This window comes from Monodelphis domestica, chromosome 4, assembly GCF_027887165.1.
Source record: "Monodelphis domestica isolate mMonDom1 chromosome 4, mMonDom1.pri, whole genome shotgun sequence".
NCBI lineage: Eukaryota > Metazoa > Chordata > Mammalia > Didelphimorphia > Didelphidae > Monodelphis > Monodelphis domestica.
The window spans coordinates 95,144,949-95,162,834 of NC_077230.1; the positions used below are offsets into that span (position 1 = coordinate 95,144,949).

At 33.3% G+C, this 17,886-nt stretch overlaps 1 protein-coding gene across 3 annotated transcripts in view; it reads right to left on the reverse strand.

Annotated features, from left to right (window-relative positions):
- Positions 1 to 17,886, reverse strand: part of RYK (receptor like tyrosine kinase) — a 98,372-nt gene that overhangs the window by 9,818 nt on the left and 70,668 nt on the right. For 2 of the 3 annotated variants that reach the window (XM_056793631.1, XM_001374612.5), the window contains exons 11-13: positions 14,949 to 15,081; positions 13,503 to 13,612; positions 13,220 to 13,379 (exon numbers count right to left, since the gene is read on the reverse strand). In XM_056793631.1, the coding sequence (XP_056649609.1) occupies positions 13,220 to 13,379; positions 13,503 to 13,612; positions 14,949 to 15,081 (403 nt within the window). Of the gene's footprint in view, positions 1 to 6,933; positions 7,060 to 13,219; positions 13,380 to 13,502; positions 13,613 to 14,948; positions 15,082 to 17,886 lie in introns of all 3 variants that reach the window. The other variant, XR_008911144.1, reaches the window with a different exon arrangement.

The following is a 17,886-nucleotide window of genomic DNA, read 5'->3' on the forward strand; positions in this document are numbered from 1 at the left end:
AAAAATAAAAAGACATCACCAAACTAATGAATGCTGGAGCAAAATCTATTTCCAGTTCTTGAGTCTAATATCTCTATACTAAATTTGAATGTCCAGAAAGGAAGGGTCACAAATACATTTAGCTGTTTTCATAATTTTGTACTATTCTTGTATCTCTGATATAAATCTAATTTTATAACAGTGAATAATTTTCTAGTATATTGCTGCATGTCCTAATTTTTAACAATCAAAATGGTAATCAGGATTGCTTAAAAACTTCAGAAAGTAGAAAAAAGTAAAACAAAAAAAATTAAAATAAAAACACCAAGAGAAATAGAGACATTTTGATGCTCAGCTTTTAAAATGTCAAACTTTTTGTCCAAATATTGTATTGTGGTTATAACCCAACCTAACATTAGTGAAAGGTACAATATAAAATTTTCACATTGCATCACTATTATTAAAATGAAGAAGGAAGAGAAGAGAAACTGTCTGGTGGCTAATGTAGTCTAGCCAGTTTAAGATTTGAGAGGGCCAAGTAAAAGTTAATAACCAATCTGAAAAAAAAAGCCAAAAGTTTTCCACTTGCTCATAACCCACTGATTTTATAACGTCACTTTATATTTACACTATATTCACAAACATTATTCCATTTGGTCCATACAACTTGTAATATAGTCAGTAGCGTTATTATTTCAACTTAGTAAGGTAACAGGTTCTAAGAAGTAGCTTGCCCACGTTTTACACTTCGTAAAGTGAGGTAAGTCAAGACTTCTAATTTAGTGACCTTAATAATATTATACTGGGCAGCTAAAGGGTTCAGTGGGTAATGTGTTGGGTCAGGAAAACTCATCTTTCTAAATTCAAATTAGATCTCAGACACTTATTAGCTGTAAGACCCTGGGCAAAACACTTAATTCTGTTTCCTTCAGTTTCCTCATATGTAAAAATGAGCTGGACTAGGAAATAGAAGTGCATTCCAGTATCTATGGCAAAAAACAAAAAACAAAAAAAAAACCCCAAACCAAATTGACTCATGAAGAATCAGACATGACTAAAAAAAAAACTGAACAACAATTATATTAAACACAAAGAGGTCAAGCAATAGCATTAATATGTTGGTGGTCTGGGTTCACTCAGAGATCATAAATATCTAACTGCATAGTAATAAGAAAGAAAAATGGATTAAGTCTGCTGTTTAATTTTTTGATTCCAAAGATAAAACTGTTCTCAAAAGTTCACATATGTACCATACAGCATAAATCTATCTTTAGTCCACAAGCCTTTTTTCTTTATTAGCTACGGGAATTTCTCTATATTTATTACAAACTATTGTACTAATCTTTATCTGTCTATAGAATTAAGACTTACCAAATGTAATTCTCATCTATAACTTCAGACTTTTACTGTTCAGTTGTTGTTTCAATCATAGCCAACTCTTTATGAACCCCCAATTGGGGTTTTCTTAGCAAACATTGGAGTGCTATACCATTTTCTTCTCCAGCTCTTTTTACAGATGAGGAAACTGAGGCCTGACATTATCCACTTTGCAACCTAGCTATATCATAGCTGCAGACTTAAGTGACTCCAAATTATCCAACTGAATGATATATAAGCTATCACTTCTCTATTTTATTTTTGTGTTTCATTTTGTATTCCAACTTAGCCTCTCAAATTAGTGCTCAAATTCCCTTTCTTCTGGTCACTTCAATGCCCCTTTCTTCCAGCTCCCAAAATGCAACTCAAAACTGGTAGTAAAGGGGGCAGCTGGGTAGCTCAGTGGATTGAGAGCTAGGCCTAGAGACGGGAGGTCGTAGGTTCAAATCTGGCCTCAGACACTTCCCAGCTGTGTGACCCTGGGCAAGTCACTTGACCCTCATTGCCTAGCCCTTACCACTCTTCTGCCTTGGAGCCAATACACAAAAAACTGGTAGTAAAGTCTAAATTTTGAAGTGAGGATTCACATAGACACAGAGGAAAAGGAATTCTATTTTGATAAAGGCAGATATTGATTTTCCTTGATATTCATTCTGAAATTAATATGTACAAGACATGATATAAAGTGATAAAAGTGGGCAATGGGATCAAAAGAATATAGAAAACAAAAAAATAACAATCCCTGCCTTCAAGGAACTTGCAGTTAATATTAATAATAAGAAACTTGTGCAAATGTAAATGAGACAATTTTATAATAGCAAAGAAGGGGGCTATGTAAGCTGCTATAAGAAGCAAAAGGAGAAAAATTTAGTTTCAGTTGGGTATAATAAAAAGAAGGAAATCAGAATGCTTTGTGGAAGGAGTAATACCTAATGAAGAACCTAAACAAAGAGCCTTGGGGGACGGGGAGGAATTAGTCACAGGCTATAGAATTTGGGGAGGGGGAGAGAGGGAGGGGGAGGGGGAGAGAGGAAGAGGGAGAGAGGGAGAGGGAGAGGGAGAGGGAGAGAGAGAGAGAGAGAGAGGGAGAGGGAGAGGGAGAGGGAGAGGGAGAGGGAGAGGGAGAGGGAGAGGGAGAGGGAGAGGGAGAGGGAGAGAGAGAGAGAGAGAGAGAGAGAGAGAGAGAGAGAGAGAGAGAGAGAGAGAGAGAGAGAGAGAGAGAGAGAGAGAGAGAGAGAGAGAGAGAGAGAGAGAGAGAGAGAGAGAGAGAGAGAGAGAGAGAGAGGAGCCGAGGAGCCTAGGGGAATATCCATCCTCATTTAGCAAAAGGAGAAGCAAGGAATGATTACATAGTGAGAAGTATGACCAGGAGAGATGAATATCATAGGAATCAGAGAAAGAATTTGTACCTCAGAAGGGGGAACAGTCAAGAGTGTTAAATTCTTCATAACGGTTAACTAGATGAAGACTAAGAAAGAACATCAAATTTAGTAAATAAGAGATCAGTGTCTCTTTGGAATAACAATGTCTGTAGAATGAATGGGACTGGAACCCAGACTCTCAAGATTTTAAAAGTAAATTAGTTTTGCTTTTCAAAACCATGGATATAGCAGGGAGAATTTCAAGGCAATCTGTATATACCATGTGATGTTTTGATTTTCTTGCCATGGTCAAGTAAATGTTATCTATTCTTAACTCTTCATATTATCAATTTGGCAAGCACTTTTTGAACCACTGTCCTAGGTGTTATGGACACAAAAAAATAAAGAGTCCTTGTTCTCAAGGAGCTTAAAGTCTAATATGATACATTCAGTCATAAATGTAGGATACACAATATACAATGGCTTGAAAGAGGAAATAACAACTTGAGGAATAAGATGACATACCTAAATAAAATCTGCAAATGAAAATAAGGTAGAAAACTAACAAATCTTAACCAGTCAGAGAAGCTTCAATGTGAGAGAGGAGACATGAATTCATAACTCAACATATTTGGATACAAATAAATTGTGGGCAACAAGCAATATAGAGATCTTAATGCAAAAAGCAAATTTTAGAAATCTTAATGCAAAAAGCAAATCTGTCACTGTAGGAATATCAGACTTGGAATATTCTTGAAGGGTCTGGCTTATACAAACAAAAAGTAGCATGACAGAATGGAAGAGGAAGAGCACCAGTGTATAATAAGAATATATTTATATTATTTAGAGTATATAAGTGTATATTTATGTGAGGAAAACCAGGAACAAAATTGGGAGAAACTCAACAAAGTGGAAACTCGACGCAATACTGTCATTGGCATATAGTACAGATCACCTAGATAGAAAGAGGAAATAGATGAGAAATTTGAGAATTAGATAACAATTCTGGCAGAGAAGAAAGGCATAGAGGGTCAATTCTCTAGACACTTGCTAATAATTTTTTTTGCCTTAATGATAACTTCTTCATTCAAATGGAAGAGGAATTAATAAGAACTTTGTAGGAGTAGCTAGGTGGCTCAGTGAATAAAGAGTCAGGTGTGGAGATTTGAGTAATAAGGTAACTGGACACAGAATGAGAAGGATGAATTTAAGAATCATTTCTCACAAAGAACTGGTAAAACATAAGGACTAACTGAATTACTTATGAGGGAAGAAAGATAGAAGGGTAGCTTAAGAAGGAAGAGTGGAATTTTAAGGGCAAGGAGGAATTAAAAGTAATTTTATTTGAGTCATTGAATCACTACTGAGAGCTGTGCCAAGGAATATTACTATTATGAAAACCAATTGATACGAGTCCCTACTCTAAGCCGTGGGGTACCAGCTGACAAAGAATGAAGTATTATAGCTAGTGAGGAGGACCTATACCTAAAAAGATAAATAAGAATATGAAGTAACTTATACTAATAGTACAGACAAGAAGTTCTACAGTCCTTTTGTGAAACAGAAAAGGCTGAGAAACACAGTTAAGTCAAATCCTGCCTCAGTCAATTACTATTTGACTCTGGGCAAGCCACTTAACCTTTCTCAGCCTCAATTACTTCATCTGAAAAATTGATATAATATTATCTACCTAACAGAGTTGTTGTGGGGACCAAATGAAATAACAGGTAACTTTCCAAACCTTAAAGGATTGTCTAAGCATTAGCTATCATTATTACCATTATTGCCATCTTAGAAGGATAGACAAGCATTGAGGAGAGAAGCAGTTTCATGGAGGCAGAGGTAACAGCATAAGCACAGTCAGTCATGGGGGAAAATTAGAGTATTAGCTTAATTAAGAACACTTGTATAGTGGCAAATATAAAATGATATGGCTGGAAAGCTACAAAGCTTATAGTACTATACAAATGTTAGTTATGATGTGCAAGGTGGCATTTTATAAAGATTTATCTGGTAGAGTAAAAATAGAGGACCTGAAAGTTAAAAAAGAAAATTTATGACTGTTATCACCACTGAGCTTTGAGATAATGAGAGCCTGGATCAGCATCAGGTGAATAACAAGAATAGAATAGATTCAAGAAATATTCCTTAGAAAGAACTGACATGACTCAGTGACTGATTGGATAGAATCTCAGACAATTAATTTTCAAACTTGGTTAACTGAGAAAAATGGACAAGTCAAAAAGGCAGCCAGGTATGAGAGGAATATGTGTCCTTTTAATGTGGATATGTCGAATTTGAGATGACAGTGGTGAGATCTAGCAAGCCATTAGAAATGTAGCACTGTGGTTCAAGTTAGTGTTGATGGTATAGATTCAGAAGTGAAAAATGAAATCTCCAAGAAAAACAAGTTAGCAAGCACTGAGCCTTGGGTAATACTCATATTTAGAGGATAAGGAGATATGAAGGCAAGTACCAAGAATAGTTTTCCTTTTAGCAGTATAGTTATCAAATTCCTCAAACAAAAACACTCATGTCACCAATTTTAAATGTTTTATTCTATCAAATGCTAACAAAAACAGATAAATGTGAGGATTAAGATTACCCTTCCCAACCAACAAGCCAATTATCATTAGTGAAAGAGTTTCCTTTAAAAGACTTAAATATTATAACAGAACATGTCTAGTCTTGGAAATAAAGCCCAATAAAACAAGAGCAACACTGTTTATTATCTAGAAAGCTTTGGGCTAGCACTCTCAACATCCATAAACTATAGGCTTCATAAAAGTAAATGAGTTCCTAAATATCCAACATTTATATGTGCACCCATAATTCTAAAGAACACACATCTTCAAACTGTATATTTATATACTGTAAGTCTTTTCAATAATAAATGTGCATGAATGTCTTTTAATTATGCAAATCTAGGAGAAGAGCTATGATTTTTGTTTAAAGAGCAAAGGCATCAAAATTACATATATATATATATATATATACATACATACACACACACACATACATATATATATTCTTTGATATAAATGCAGTGAATACACTGCTAGACTTGCAATCTGAAAGACTGAAGTTCATTGTAAAGGGATCTCTAAGTTCCCTTCTAGATAAAATCAATAATCCTATCATTTTAAGTATACTGTGGTGTCATAACAATTCTGATAAAACCAATGTAGTCCAAAAAGGAATAGGAAATGTAATATGTATGGTAAACAATAACATTTGACTTGCCCTAATACTTCTCCCATCAAAAACAGACATCAGTTTTCAAATAATGACCAATATGGAAATATGCAACTCAGATCAGTTGATTTATAGACACCAAACAAATTAATTGGAGGAACTGGTGACTTCCAGTTCAGGCTTATCATTTGTAATCTTCTTTAAAATTCAAAAGAATATTATTATTTTCTCCCTTGTGAATCTGGTACAGCCTTGAAATCACAAACTATATGGTCAGTTCTTGTTATCTTTGTCACCAAAAACAAATATGAAAAGAATTCCAGCATAGAAAAGACTTTCCTTGCATATACCCTAAAGATGAATGAAAATAAAGAAGAGAGTCCTTAAAGTTAGAAAATAAAATATAAAATTTTTCTTCCTGCCTAATTTTGTAATTGGACAATATTTTTTTATCTGAGAAGTCAGAAAGCATAGGTATATATTTTTCAGCTCTAGTATTTCTTGTTCACCTATAAATGCAAGAGTCAATAACTGAAAAAATTCTAAGTGAACACAAGAACAAGAATATGAAAACTAATTGAGAATTACAATATAGTTAAGAGAAGAATAAAGAAAAAATTTAAAGAATATAACGTCAGGTCAAATAAAAGCCCTCATCTATTGAAAGAAAAATGATAAAGAAAAGAACAAAGCAAAAAACCAAAGTCTTTAAAGGACCTATTTCCAAGATAAATCCTGAGAAATTTTGCTAATATTCCAAGAATGAGAAAAGAATAATTAAGTGATCTTTAAGAAATATATGTATATTTAATAGATGATGTGAATCTTAGTTATTTTTGGAGAGGGCCTTAAAGAAAGATCACAAAACTGCCATGAGTATTAAATGATGAAGGATGGTAGAGAGAATAAGTTGGTACACTCAAATAGTTTTTATACCTCCAGGGACTCTTTTTAGAAGAGAATCAGTGCCACAATTCTGGGCAGTTAAGCTGGAGGTGCCATCCTGAGGACCAGTGCTTACCTCAGTAGCCTGTGTCTTAGGAGCCTTTGCTGATGTCAGGAAATCCATCCAGTATTATTCCAGGTGACACAGAGTCAGACATGACTGAGAAAGAAGCCACTTCTGTTATGAATTTGTCCTCTGGGTCTGCGGATTAGGAGAGACAGAGGAGCCAGTATTGGATGGTTACTAGGCCATCACCCAAGTTTGACACAATGGCCCCTTTTAATCCCATTGTAAGATGCTTTGAAATTGCTCCATTCTAACACTGATGATTGAAGAAGGTGGTATCTGACAGAAACATAGTAGAATAAGAAGACCCTGAAGGAACTGGATTAATGAAGAAAAGTTCACACTATTAGGTCCTTTGAAAAAAATCTGTCCATGGATTGCAATATTCAACCTGAAGGGCAGAATGAATAATGAAAATAGAAATAGTAAACTGACTACTAGGAAGTAAACTGTTCCTATCTGGAAGCATGTTAACTTATCCCAAAAGAAAGCAAATTTATTCATTTTCAAGAAAGATTAGGCATAACATTAAAAAACTACTTGATTAAATATAATATTTTTAGATTTTCATGTTAAATCTTTTTGATTATCAGTTTGTGAAATCATATTCCCATATCCTAACTGATATTTTTCTTTTAGAAATGCCTTCTAATTTTTTTTTAATCTTAATATCACAGGTTTAAGTTATTACTATTTTTTTCTGGAAGAAAACTCAAACATAATATAAGCAAATACCTGAAAAATCTTTCTCCCATCTTATGTTTATTCAAGTAACTGTAGTTATTGTTGATATAACATTTCTGAAATATATTATTATAAACATGTGATTTTAATGTCAAAGTTATTCTTAGAGAAATTAAACCTAGGCAATTGCCTTGGTTCTCTCCTAAGCTGGTTCCCAGCAATGAATGACTCAATCAATAAGCATTTAGATTTTTTATAGAAGTGCCTAATTACCACTGGTACTATGCTAAGCTCAGATAAATAAGCAAGCCGATTAGTTGATGTTTTAAAAAAGGAAAATAAAAACCCTTGATATGCTTACAGAAGCAGACAATAACTGCCACTTCCAGTTGTCCCTAGGGACAAAAATGACTACTCATTCATAACTGCCACTTCCAGTTGTCTCTAGGGACAAAAATGACTACTCATTCTTATTTCTTTCCTAATCCCTGCCCTTTTCACCCAAGGCTAAATTTTTGGACATTTGTTCCCATCCCAATTTGTGACCAATACTTTCATCAGATTTCATGAATATTAAAATGTTAAGACAAAGAAAAAGTGGGGAGATATGCAAAGAGGAAATTAAGGGAATTCAATGTGATGCTCTCAAGTACTCCAAATCTACTAGGTAAAGTCCACTTAGGTAAACAGGATTATAATGGCTATTAAAAACTATCTTTAAATAACTCAAGTATTTGTAATTAAGATATATTCTTATAAAGAGACAAAGTAATACATTTTTCCATGGGATATTCATGCAGTGACTCACATATAATAATGCAATAAAAATAATATCTGGAAATTACTAAGGATGCCTCTAGAGTGATATTATTTTGAAAGAAAGCAATAAAAAGAGAACAATCAAATATGAGTTTCACATATTTCCAACCTAAAGCAGAAAAACTTATAGGTGTTCTCAAGTACTCTAGGGTATTATCTGCAAGGTCACCCTTGAAACACTCTTGAAATAATTAATGCTTCTAGGAAAAGATATGAAAAAACAATTTACAGAAGTGTTTGATTCTTATGACAAAAATCTTAATATTCCTATAAAAGCAATTATGAAACACTGTATTTATAAAGAACCACAAACAAAAACCATGAAAGAATACAGAAAACAATACAGAGCAAATTCATTGCATCCATTTTCAACTTCAAAATCAAAAATGAATCTCTAGTGCTAGAGAATGAAAGACATTTTCCTCCTCTCCTTAGAGAGGTCAGACCAAATACTCAGGCTCAAATGCTTTTCTTTGTCATAATGGAGGGTAGGGGGAGTAAATTACACTAAGAAATGATGATTAATGTTAACTGGTGCAAGGAATTAAAAAGCAAAACTGAGAAAAAGATTTAGTCTCTCAGAAGACATAACTGAAATCAAGAAAATAATATGAAAATGAGTAGGTAGATTAACAAATTTAACCTATGAAAAAAGGAGAAAATTCTGCTTATTCACCTTTCCGATTATTATAAGCCACTACATATTTGAAAATAATATACAATAATAGACATTTAGAAATGAAAAACTAAATGCATATAGTTTAGAAGGATGAAATGTTTAGAAATCAAATATGGAAAAAAGGTAATATATATCACAGTTACACAAAGCTTCAGATCATAAGAAATTGAATAGTGTTTGAATGACATCCAGTCCTATCTGTTGACTATGGCGCTCGAAACACTAATTAAAAAGGAATCTTATAAAGTATCATTTAAATTCAATAGAGGGTTTTGATTAGTTCTTTGGCAATAAGTTTTAAGAACGACAGGATAATAGCATAGTTTTGGAAAGTGTAGGCTACATTCCACTTTTCAGTGCCTGAGATAGCAAACTCCTTTCTGGTTCATGTAAAAATGAAACACTTAGAGAATTTAATCCAGATGATCAAAATTTCAATGTCAAATTTTCAGAACAGAAGAGGACAATATACTTAGCTACAGAGTGCCAGAGAAGTGATTATAATCTGACTTTGATACAGAGAAATTTTTGAGGTATTGTTAATAATATCAAACATATCTAAGACAATACAGATTCTTTTTTGCTATAAATAGCATGGTAGATGGACAGTGGTAATAGCCATTCTTCCCCAAGGATGAAAAAGAAATTTACAGTATTTCTCTCAGATGGTTTTATCCAGAAATAGCATGAATACATTCTGGCGGTGGGAGTGGGGGATGTGATATGAGAAAATTCCATTTCTATAAATGTTATCATCTATACTTGCTAAATTTTATAGAAGGTATAGCAAATTTTTCTGCCAAATAATAGACTAGATCTTGAATAGGAAGCTTTTTGCACTTAAAAGATAACCTCTAAATAGAAAGCTTTTCTTTTATCAATAATGTTCTTATTCCTCAGCCCTTACATAAAAATTCAAGTTTTATAACAAAGCAATCTCAAATCATATTGCCTATACTGAGAAATACTGAAGAACATGTTGGTCTCCTAAGACATAAGCAACCAAAAAAAAGACAATCCTTTAAATTGCAATATAAAATACAAAAGGAAACAAAGTTACACTATGACAAATAATCTAGGCTTGGACAATACTCGGGCAATTTGTACAAGAATTCAAGAATACTTGAAAATTACAAATAATTATTGATCATAATAAAATGGCTGAACATCCTTCTAAAGAGATAAAATACAAATATTCTGTTAACAAAAGATACAACAAAAACAAATTTAAAATGGTATTTTTATTTTAACCATCACAAAATCTAAAATTCCAAATCTTGGTCCTAAAATTAATGAAACAGAAACTTGAAATGTTTCTTCTATAACACACACATCTGAACATTCTGTTGTGTGGACTCTAACAAGTCTAGTACTTTTCCTAAATGCAAAGATTATAGTGAATGGGCCTTCAATCATAATTCTGTAATAAATCTTGAACTATATATTCATTTGACACTCTAACAACCTTCTAGGAAAAGGGGAAAATATGGAGAAAAAAATATCATAAGGCTGAACAAGAAGGGTAGTTTAGTCATTAAAAAAAATGTAATTAAAATAATGAAACAATGCATTTTCTTGTTCCCCAGGCAGCAAAAAATGTATACCAATAAACTACATGAGAGTACTTTTTCAAGATTGAATGTTTGACCTTTGTTTATTAAGATAGAGAGGAAAAAGGGATCTAAAAAATACTACCCACAAGCAGAGGATAAACTGTGGGAGTAAAAACACCGATGAAAAGCAACTGCTTGACTACAGGGTTGGAGGAGATAAGACTGAGGAGAGACTCTAAATGAACACTACAATGCAAATTCCAACAACAGGGAAATGGGTTCAAGTCAAGAACACATGTGATAACCAGTGGAATCATGCGTCGGCTATGGGAGAGGGAAAGGGGGGGGAGGGGAGGAAAAGAAAATGATCTTTGTTTCCAGTGAATAATGTATGAAAACAACCAAATAAAATAATGTTTAAAAATTAAAAAAAAAAAGATAGAGAGGAAAAGTACAAGAAGCCTAATCTGATTGATGTAGCAACTATCAAAAGAATAGAACCAGGTTCCCCTAATTGAAGGGTCTTTTAAAACACAGTTCTTGGTTCAATGTACCTTTCTCTTGCCACACTTTCTTGGAAGAGCCTATCCATTTTCCAAACTTCAACGTCCACTTTAACAATATTTCTCCAATCTATATTTTCAGCTTTACATTTCAAAATGCCTCCATGAAAAGCTCTGTTTGGATGTACCACTACCTGAAATATGTTTGATACATAAACTTCTTTCCCAAATTCCTCATTTTTTCAATAATAATCACTCTGGCTGAAAACCCACAACTGTAAATGGTCTTTATTCATTATGTTCAGCTAATTATTCCTAAGAAACTTAAATTTTCCTTGTCATAAATATTGCCATTATCTATTCAGATCCTGGAACCTAAATTATTATAATAACTTTCCAGCTGTGTTGCCTAGTCCATTCATATAGATACAGAGGGAAGGGGAGCTACAGAGGTTATCTGGGTTATACCCAGTACTTACTAGCTGAGGAAAATGAGGCCAAGAGCAGCAAAGGTTTGTTGGAACTGATAGCAGCAAAATAAGGTCCATAACTCAGTCTCCTGCCTCCCAGAGCAGAAATCTTCTATACAAAGCCATTTTCCTTTTCCCTCACTTTACCATCTAATATAACTTATCTACAATAATTTTCAATGCATTTCAAACATAGCTCAAACTCTGGCCTAGAATTCAAAGCCCTACATAAGCTGAATCTATTATCTCTGTTCATCTTCACTTGCTACTACTCTCCAACCCATGTTATCCAGATCTCTTTACTCAGTTTGAATATAACAAGCTTTCCAGCCCCATTCTCACAGTTCAAGTCCAATAATCCACATAGATCTTCTTCAAATCTTACCACTATAGCCTACTCTCATTCCTGACCTCTCTGTAGACAACAATGGCATATTCTGACCATGAACCATATTACACCACAAATTGTGCTCTACATTATGTGTTAATAACAGCTACCCAACGAGACGATGATGCTTTGTAAATTGAACAGTTATTAACATATCGAGTGAGTTTGTACATCACAACTTCGTAATAAACCAACACTGCTATTTACTTATCAACTATTTCTTCTAGTTCCACCTAAAGATACACAAATATTCAGCAATCTATAATACTTGTATAAAGCATATTTTTGATTATGGACAGATATGGTGAAGAGTGAGTGAAAAAGATAAATGGATTCCATTTGTTCATTTGGTCTAGATTACTTAATGTTTTAGAGATTTGAGTTCAGCTCTTTGTACAACTGGCAACAAACCTGACCTTTACACAGAACTTTAAGGCTTATAAAGAACTTAGATCTATTACAAATCTAAGAGGCAGGTATAGATATATTTTATTTCCATTGTGGAGATGAAGAAATCAAGAGAGAAGTTGTGACTTGTACAGAGTCACAACGCTAGAAAGTTCTGGAGTAAAAGTAAAGGAAGTAAAAACTGAATCCAAGCCTCTCCTAATTCCAGTTTCTTCCCACTACAACATAATGCCTCAATTAGTAAGTAATACGCTTACATTCAATGATGCTTTCTTTACAAACAGACCAGACTCCACTACTCTCTATCTAAAATGTGAACAATTATAATTATGTAATTCCATTGTGAGGAACAGGCCTCTGTTTCCTTATCATCAAAGTAATGGGGATGGGCTATGAAAGAGTTTTTTTCAGCTCTAATAATAAATGAGCTATAAAAACATTTCTCTGGATTATTCTAATAGATTCAATTTCCCATAAGACTTCCAAGCTCCCTATTAGCTACCTAATGGAATAGTTTTCATATATATGTTTTGGAAGTAAACATTTCATTTTTCATTCAAAGGAAAAAAAACCAAGAAGGTAAAATCTTCTGGAGGAAAAATATGCAAAATATTTCAAAACAAAATACAAGTGATTTTTGGTTCTGTTCCAACACTTCATTTATTAAATGGCTTAACTGATCACAAAGAATATTTGTTTTCTTAATGATCACCAAACACTCTATAAAAATGAATGCACTGAAGAGAAAGCCATTTATTCCCTTATTTATATCTGGAAGTACCAGAACTTACCACATCACTAGCACTGGAGAACTCATTATTAACTAAACTTTCAAGAGCCATCCATCGAACCGGTCTATTTTCATTGTCTCCTAGACAGTGATAATCCATGGGAAATAAGTCTCTGGCTAGGGCATTGTCAGTGATCTTTACCTGAAGTGTATCATCAATGCTGAAAACAAAAAGGAGACAATAAAAAGATAAATTATGGTTAGTGTTTAAAACTATACATTTGTAGAGTATATCACAAATCCAGGAAATAGTAATTGATGCAACAATGTAACAATGTACTTACACACAGTTTCTAGCAGCCAAATCTTTGTGAATGACCTCCCTTCTTGCCAAATAGCTCATACCACAGGCAATCTGAATAGCCATATGTACTAGATCTTGCTGGGAAATTGCCTGTGAAGATTCATAATGGTGATGTCAATAATAAAAAAGAAAAATACCTGCAATACAACTTGTGACTTTATCCCTTCATATTCTCTAATCCACATCTAAATATTTATCTCCATCTGCAGACTCATTTCTAGGAGCCATTGTGACTATAAATATTATTACACTGTATAATGTATTTCAAGTGTTTTAAAAAAAAAGGTTATCTTCATCCAGTTTAAAAACTGCATGAGAAATGGGATGAGTGATTACTTTGACTTTGAAGTTAACAGGAGAGGAGGTAGACAGTATTTATAACTAAGAAATGTTCTGTTGAATTTTTTTAAAGGTATTACAAAATTAACAACAAGCAGGCTATTATCAAAAATGGTGGCTCTCAATATGAGCAGACTAAGCAATTAACAGTTCATCTTAGGATAAGACAAGAAGGGCTAAAAACAGCAGTCACATATATACACATAAGTAATACTAAAAACAGTAGACAGGCAGATAGATATACAACTACATTGGGGTACATATGTATATAAATATATATGTATATAAATATATAAATATGCATTTAAATACATTTATTTCCACTATAGATGTACATCTATCTATGTATTGTTTTATATGTGCATATATCTACTTATAATTTTCTTATAGTCTATTTTATACTGCAACCTTTTTTCTTTCTTTCTTTTAAACTCTTACCTTCTATCTTAGAATCAATATTATGTATTGGTTCCAAGGCAGAAGAGCTGTAAGGGCTAGGCAATGGGGGTTAAGTGACTTGCCCAGGGTCACATAGCTAGGAAGTGTCTGAGGCCAGATTTGAACCCAGGACCTCTTGTCTCTAGGCCTGGCTCTCAATCAATCCACTGAGCCACCCAGCTGCCCCCTGCAACCTATTTTCTAATATAACCGTGTCTATTTCTATATTTATAATCTTGATCCAGGAGCTCTGAACTCTGTTTATCCTTATGTGTAATACTCTCACAGGAATATTATAAGAATTCCTATCAATATATTAGAGGATTTTTAAAAATGACAATTTTTAATTTTAATTTTAAAAAACAAAGTGTTTAAAAAACACTTTGAAAATAAAAGGTAGAATTTAACAGAAGCAGCAATTGGGAGGGTAGTGGTAATAAATATATGCTAGTCAAGTCAGAGGAATCATATTCATTTTCTTTTTATCAAGCCTGACAGGTTTTATCTTCTGTTCTATTAGACTTCTTTTTTTCAAGGCTTTTCAGTTTCCACTAATTTCTAAACTTGTATTTTTTTACTTCTTCCAAGGATGTCAGCATAACTTATTGATATAAAAGATATTACTGCAATTTGGGCAAGTTTCTCTTACCTGAGGATTGTTGGCCTCTACTAATTTGCACTGTCTTAAGAACAATTTAAGGTTTCCCCAATTCATGTATGGTAATAACACCATAGGTTTTTCTCCTTCTTCTATACAAACATGAGTGATAGGAAGCAGATTTCTACAAAATGGACACAAAATAAGAAGGAAAACAAGTATAATCCACAATCTCAACAAATTGTTGAAATGGCATTAACAAATGGGATAAAATTAAGGTAAAAACAATCTGAAAAGAATTATTGTGACCATAAACTATAAAACAAAAATGTGCTATTAAATAGGCTTTTTTAATATATAGAAAGCCATTCCTTAAAATAAAACACCAAAATTAAACAGGGTAGAATTTCTCCCTCATTATCTAGCAAATGAATTTTCTTGAGCATCAATCTAATGTAATAGGAAGTAATGGACTTGATAGCAAGAAGATTTGGGGTTGAGTACTTACTACCAATCACCCTATACAAGATATTTTTTCTCCAAACATGTTTCCTTATCCATAAAATGTGAAAGTTCCTGGTGTGGGAAATCCTTCCATGGTACAGGTAAACATCTTGTCCTTCATATATAATCTTAACAGAATTGACAGGAGAATTGAAAGAAAATGTATTTGCCCATTTCCAGGCACCCTAACCAGTGTATCTCAGAGTTGGTCACAACTCAAACCAAGTTTTTCTGATTCCAAAGCTGTCCGTATGTTCTCTATGATAAGCTGCCTTTTAATGCTATGTCAGAGAATTAAAACTTAAATATGCATCAAAGGGGATGATTTTAGAAACAGTTTTCTAAACCTAATATGCCTATTATCTGGAAATTAAATAGGGAAAACTATCTGACAATGGATGTTTTTTAATACCGTTTTTCTATTTTCATGCAAAGAACAGTTCCCCCCCCCCAAAAAAGCATAGTTCCAATTCCAAAACAGTACTTGTTGAACAAGACTTTCTTCAGATGTGCACATCAAATAAGGTCTAGAAAAACCTATCCTTCCAGTCTCTTTTCTATTCCATAACAAAATAGGCTTTACCTCCTGCTCCCCAAATCCAATTAGCATATTTCCCACTGTTTCTTATGCTCCTCTCTCTATACCTAGCATGTATGTTAATCTCCTTACTTTCCTTCTCAATGCAACCTTACTGTACCCTTCAAAGACTAGTCTAAATGCTATATTCTCCATGAAATTTTGCTTCTCCTTTTTCTAGTTACCGGTAATTTTTTAATTACCAAATTAAATGTACTTTTCACAAGCCTGATCCCTCCTTGACCTTTTTTTGATAACTTGACCATTCTCTCATCCTGGATACTCTTTCCTAATTAAGCTTTTGTGACACTATTCTCTCAAATGGTTGTCTTCCTAATCAGTCTGATTCTTCTAAAGTTTCATGGCCTTAAACTTTAAACATTCCGTGCCCACTAACTTGGAGTCTATCTGAGGCCTATCTATGGTCCTCTTCTCTATATACTTTTTTCCTCATTGTGGAACTCTTTATCAGTTCCCAAGGACTTGACTATTTGTCTCTATGCATGAGTCTCAGGTCTAGGTACCTAGTATTTCTGTCTTCATTTAAGGAAGAATGAAACTGTCAAGATAAGAAAAGCAGTAACATTACCAAAATAATAATAATAATAAATAAATGTGAAACTGTTGCTTTAAGAGGAGTAATGACTTGTAGCAGGAGGAACACTGGAAAAGGACTGAAGTTAGCTTAAGTTTCTCTCAAAGCTGTCACCAAAGCTTTGAAAGAAACTTTTGAGAAACCTTTTTCTTGAAGTCACATAATCACACTTATTGGTGTGATTTTTTTAAATCTATAAAATAATTACACCTATCAGTCCTAATTAAGAGTAATTCAGAAATCTGAGGAAAAGTTCTGTATATATTTTCTCTCTAGATATACAAATACATACATGATAGACAGTAGATACTCCCGAATAGTAAGTTTAATTATAATAATAAATCTAAGTGATTTAATAGTATAATTAAGACATTAGACATATAGAATGGGACCAGTTAATAGATGTTCATCAGGGAGGAATGGGCAAAGAGGCAGGGAAGATGTCTATAAAGAAAGGAGAAGAAATATCTTCTTTATTTCAAGGAAAAAAGTTCTAAAGACTATCATACTCAGTTACTTAGTAACTTACATTTGGTGACTTTAAAGAGGGGAGAGAAGAAACACTCAGAATTATAGATAATAGTGATAACTTAGAACTGTATAGTACTTCACATTTTCCAAAATATTTCATAGTCATTCTCATATTTGAATCTCACAACAATGTTGTGACTTAAGTAGGAATTAAGTAGGAATAGTATAATCATCCCTATTTTTAATGATTAGGAAATAGTCACAGAAAGAGTAAGGAATTATTTAATTTAAATCTTGAAAGATTCTTAAAGTTCATCTACTATAATCCATTAATTTCAAAGATGAGGTAACTGAGGGACCAGAGATAAAATAATAAGAACAAATAATATCACATAGCATTTGTTTGTAAATCTCATTTGCACTTCACAAGCAACTCTCCAAAGCAGATGAAGAAACTGAGGCTAGTTACAGTGATTTGCCTATTAAGCATCTGAGGGATAATTCAAACTCTAGTTTTCCTGATTCTAAGGCCAACACTCTATCCACTGCAAAAAGTTATACTATATGTTATTAGCAAATCCCAATGCTCCTTTCATCATCATACAAGCTTTCATAGCCAATCAGTAAGACAGTAGCTAAGTTAGGTGGGGTTTTGTTTGTTTTGGGTGAAGCTAGACTATTAATTAGCATTGGTGGACTATCATTTTTATACTCGGCAGAAATCCACAAGCATTAATTCTTTAATCTTCTGGAAAAGTTAATTTCCATTCTACTTTTTTATTTGCAAACAAATTTTTCACCAATTTAACCAAAAGGTGTTCAACATATCTCAACATATCATA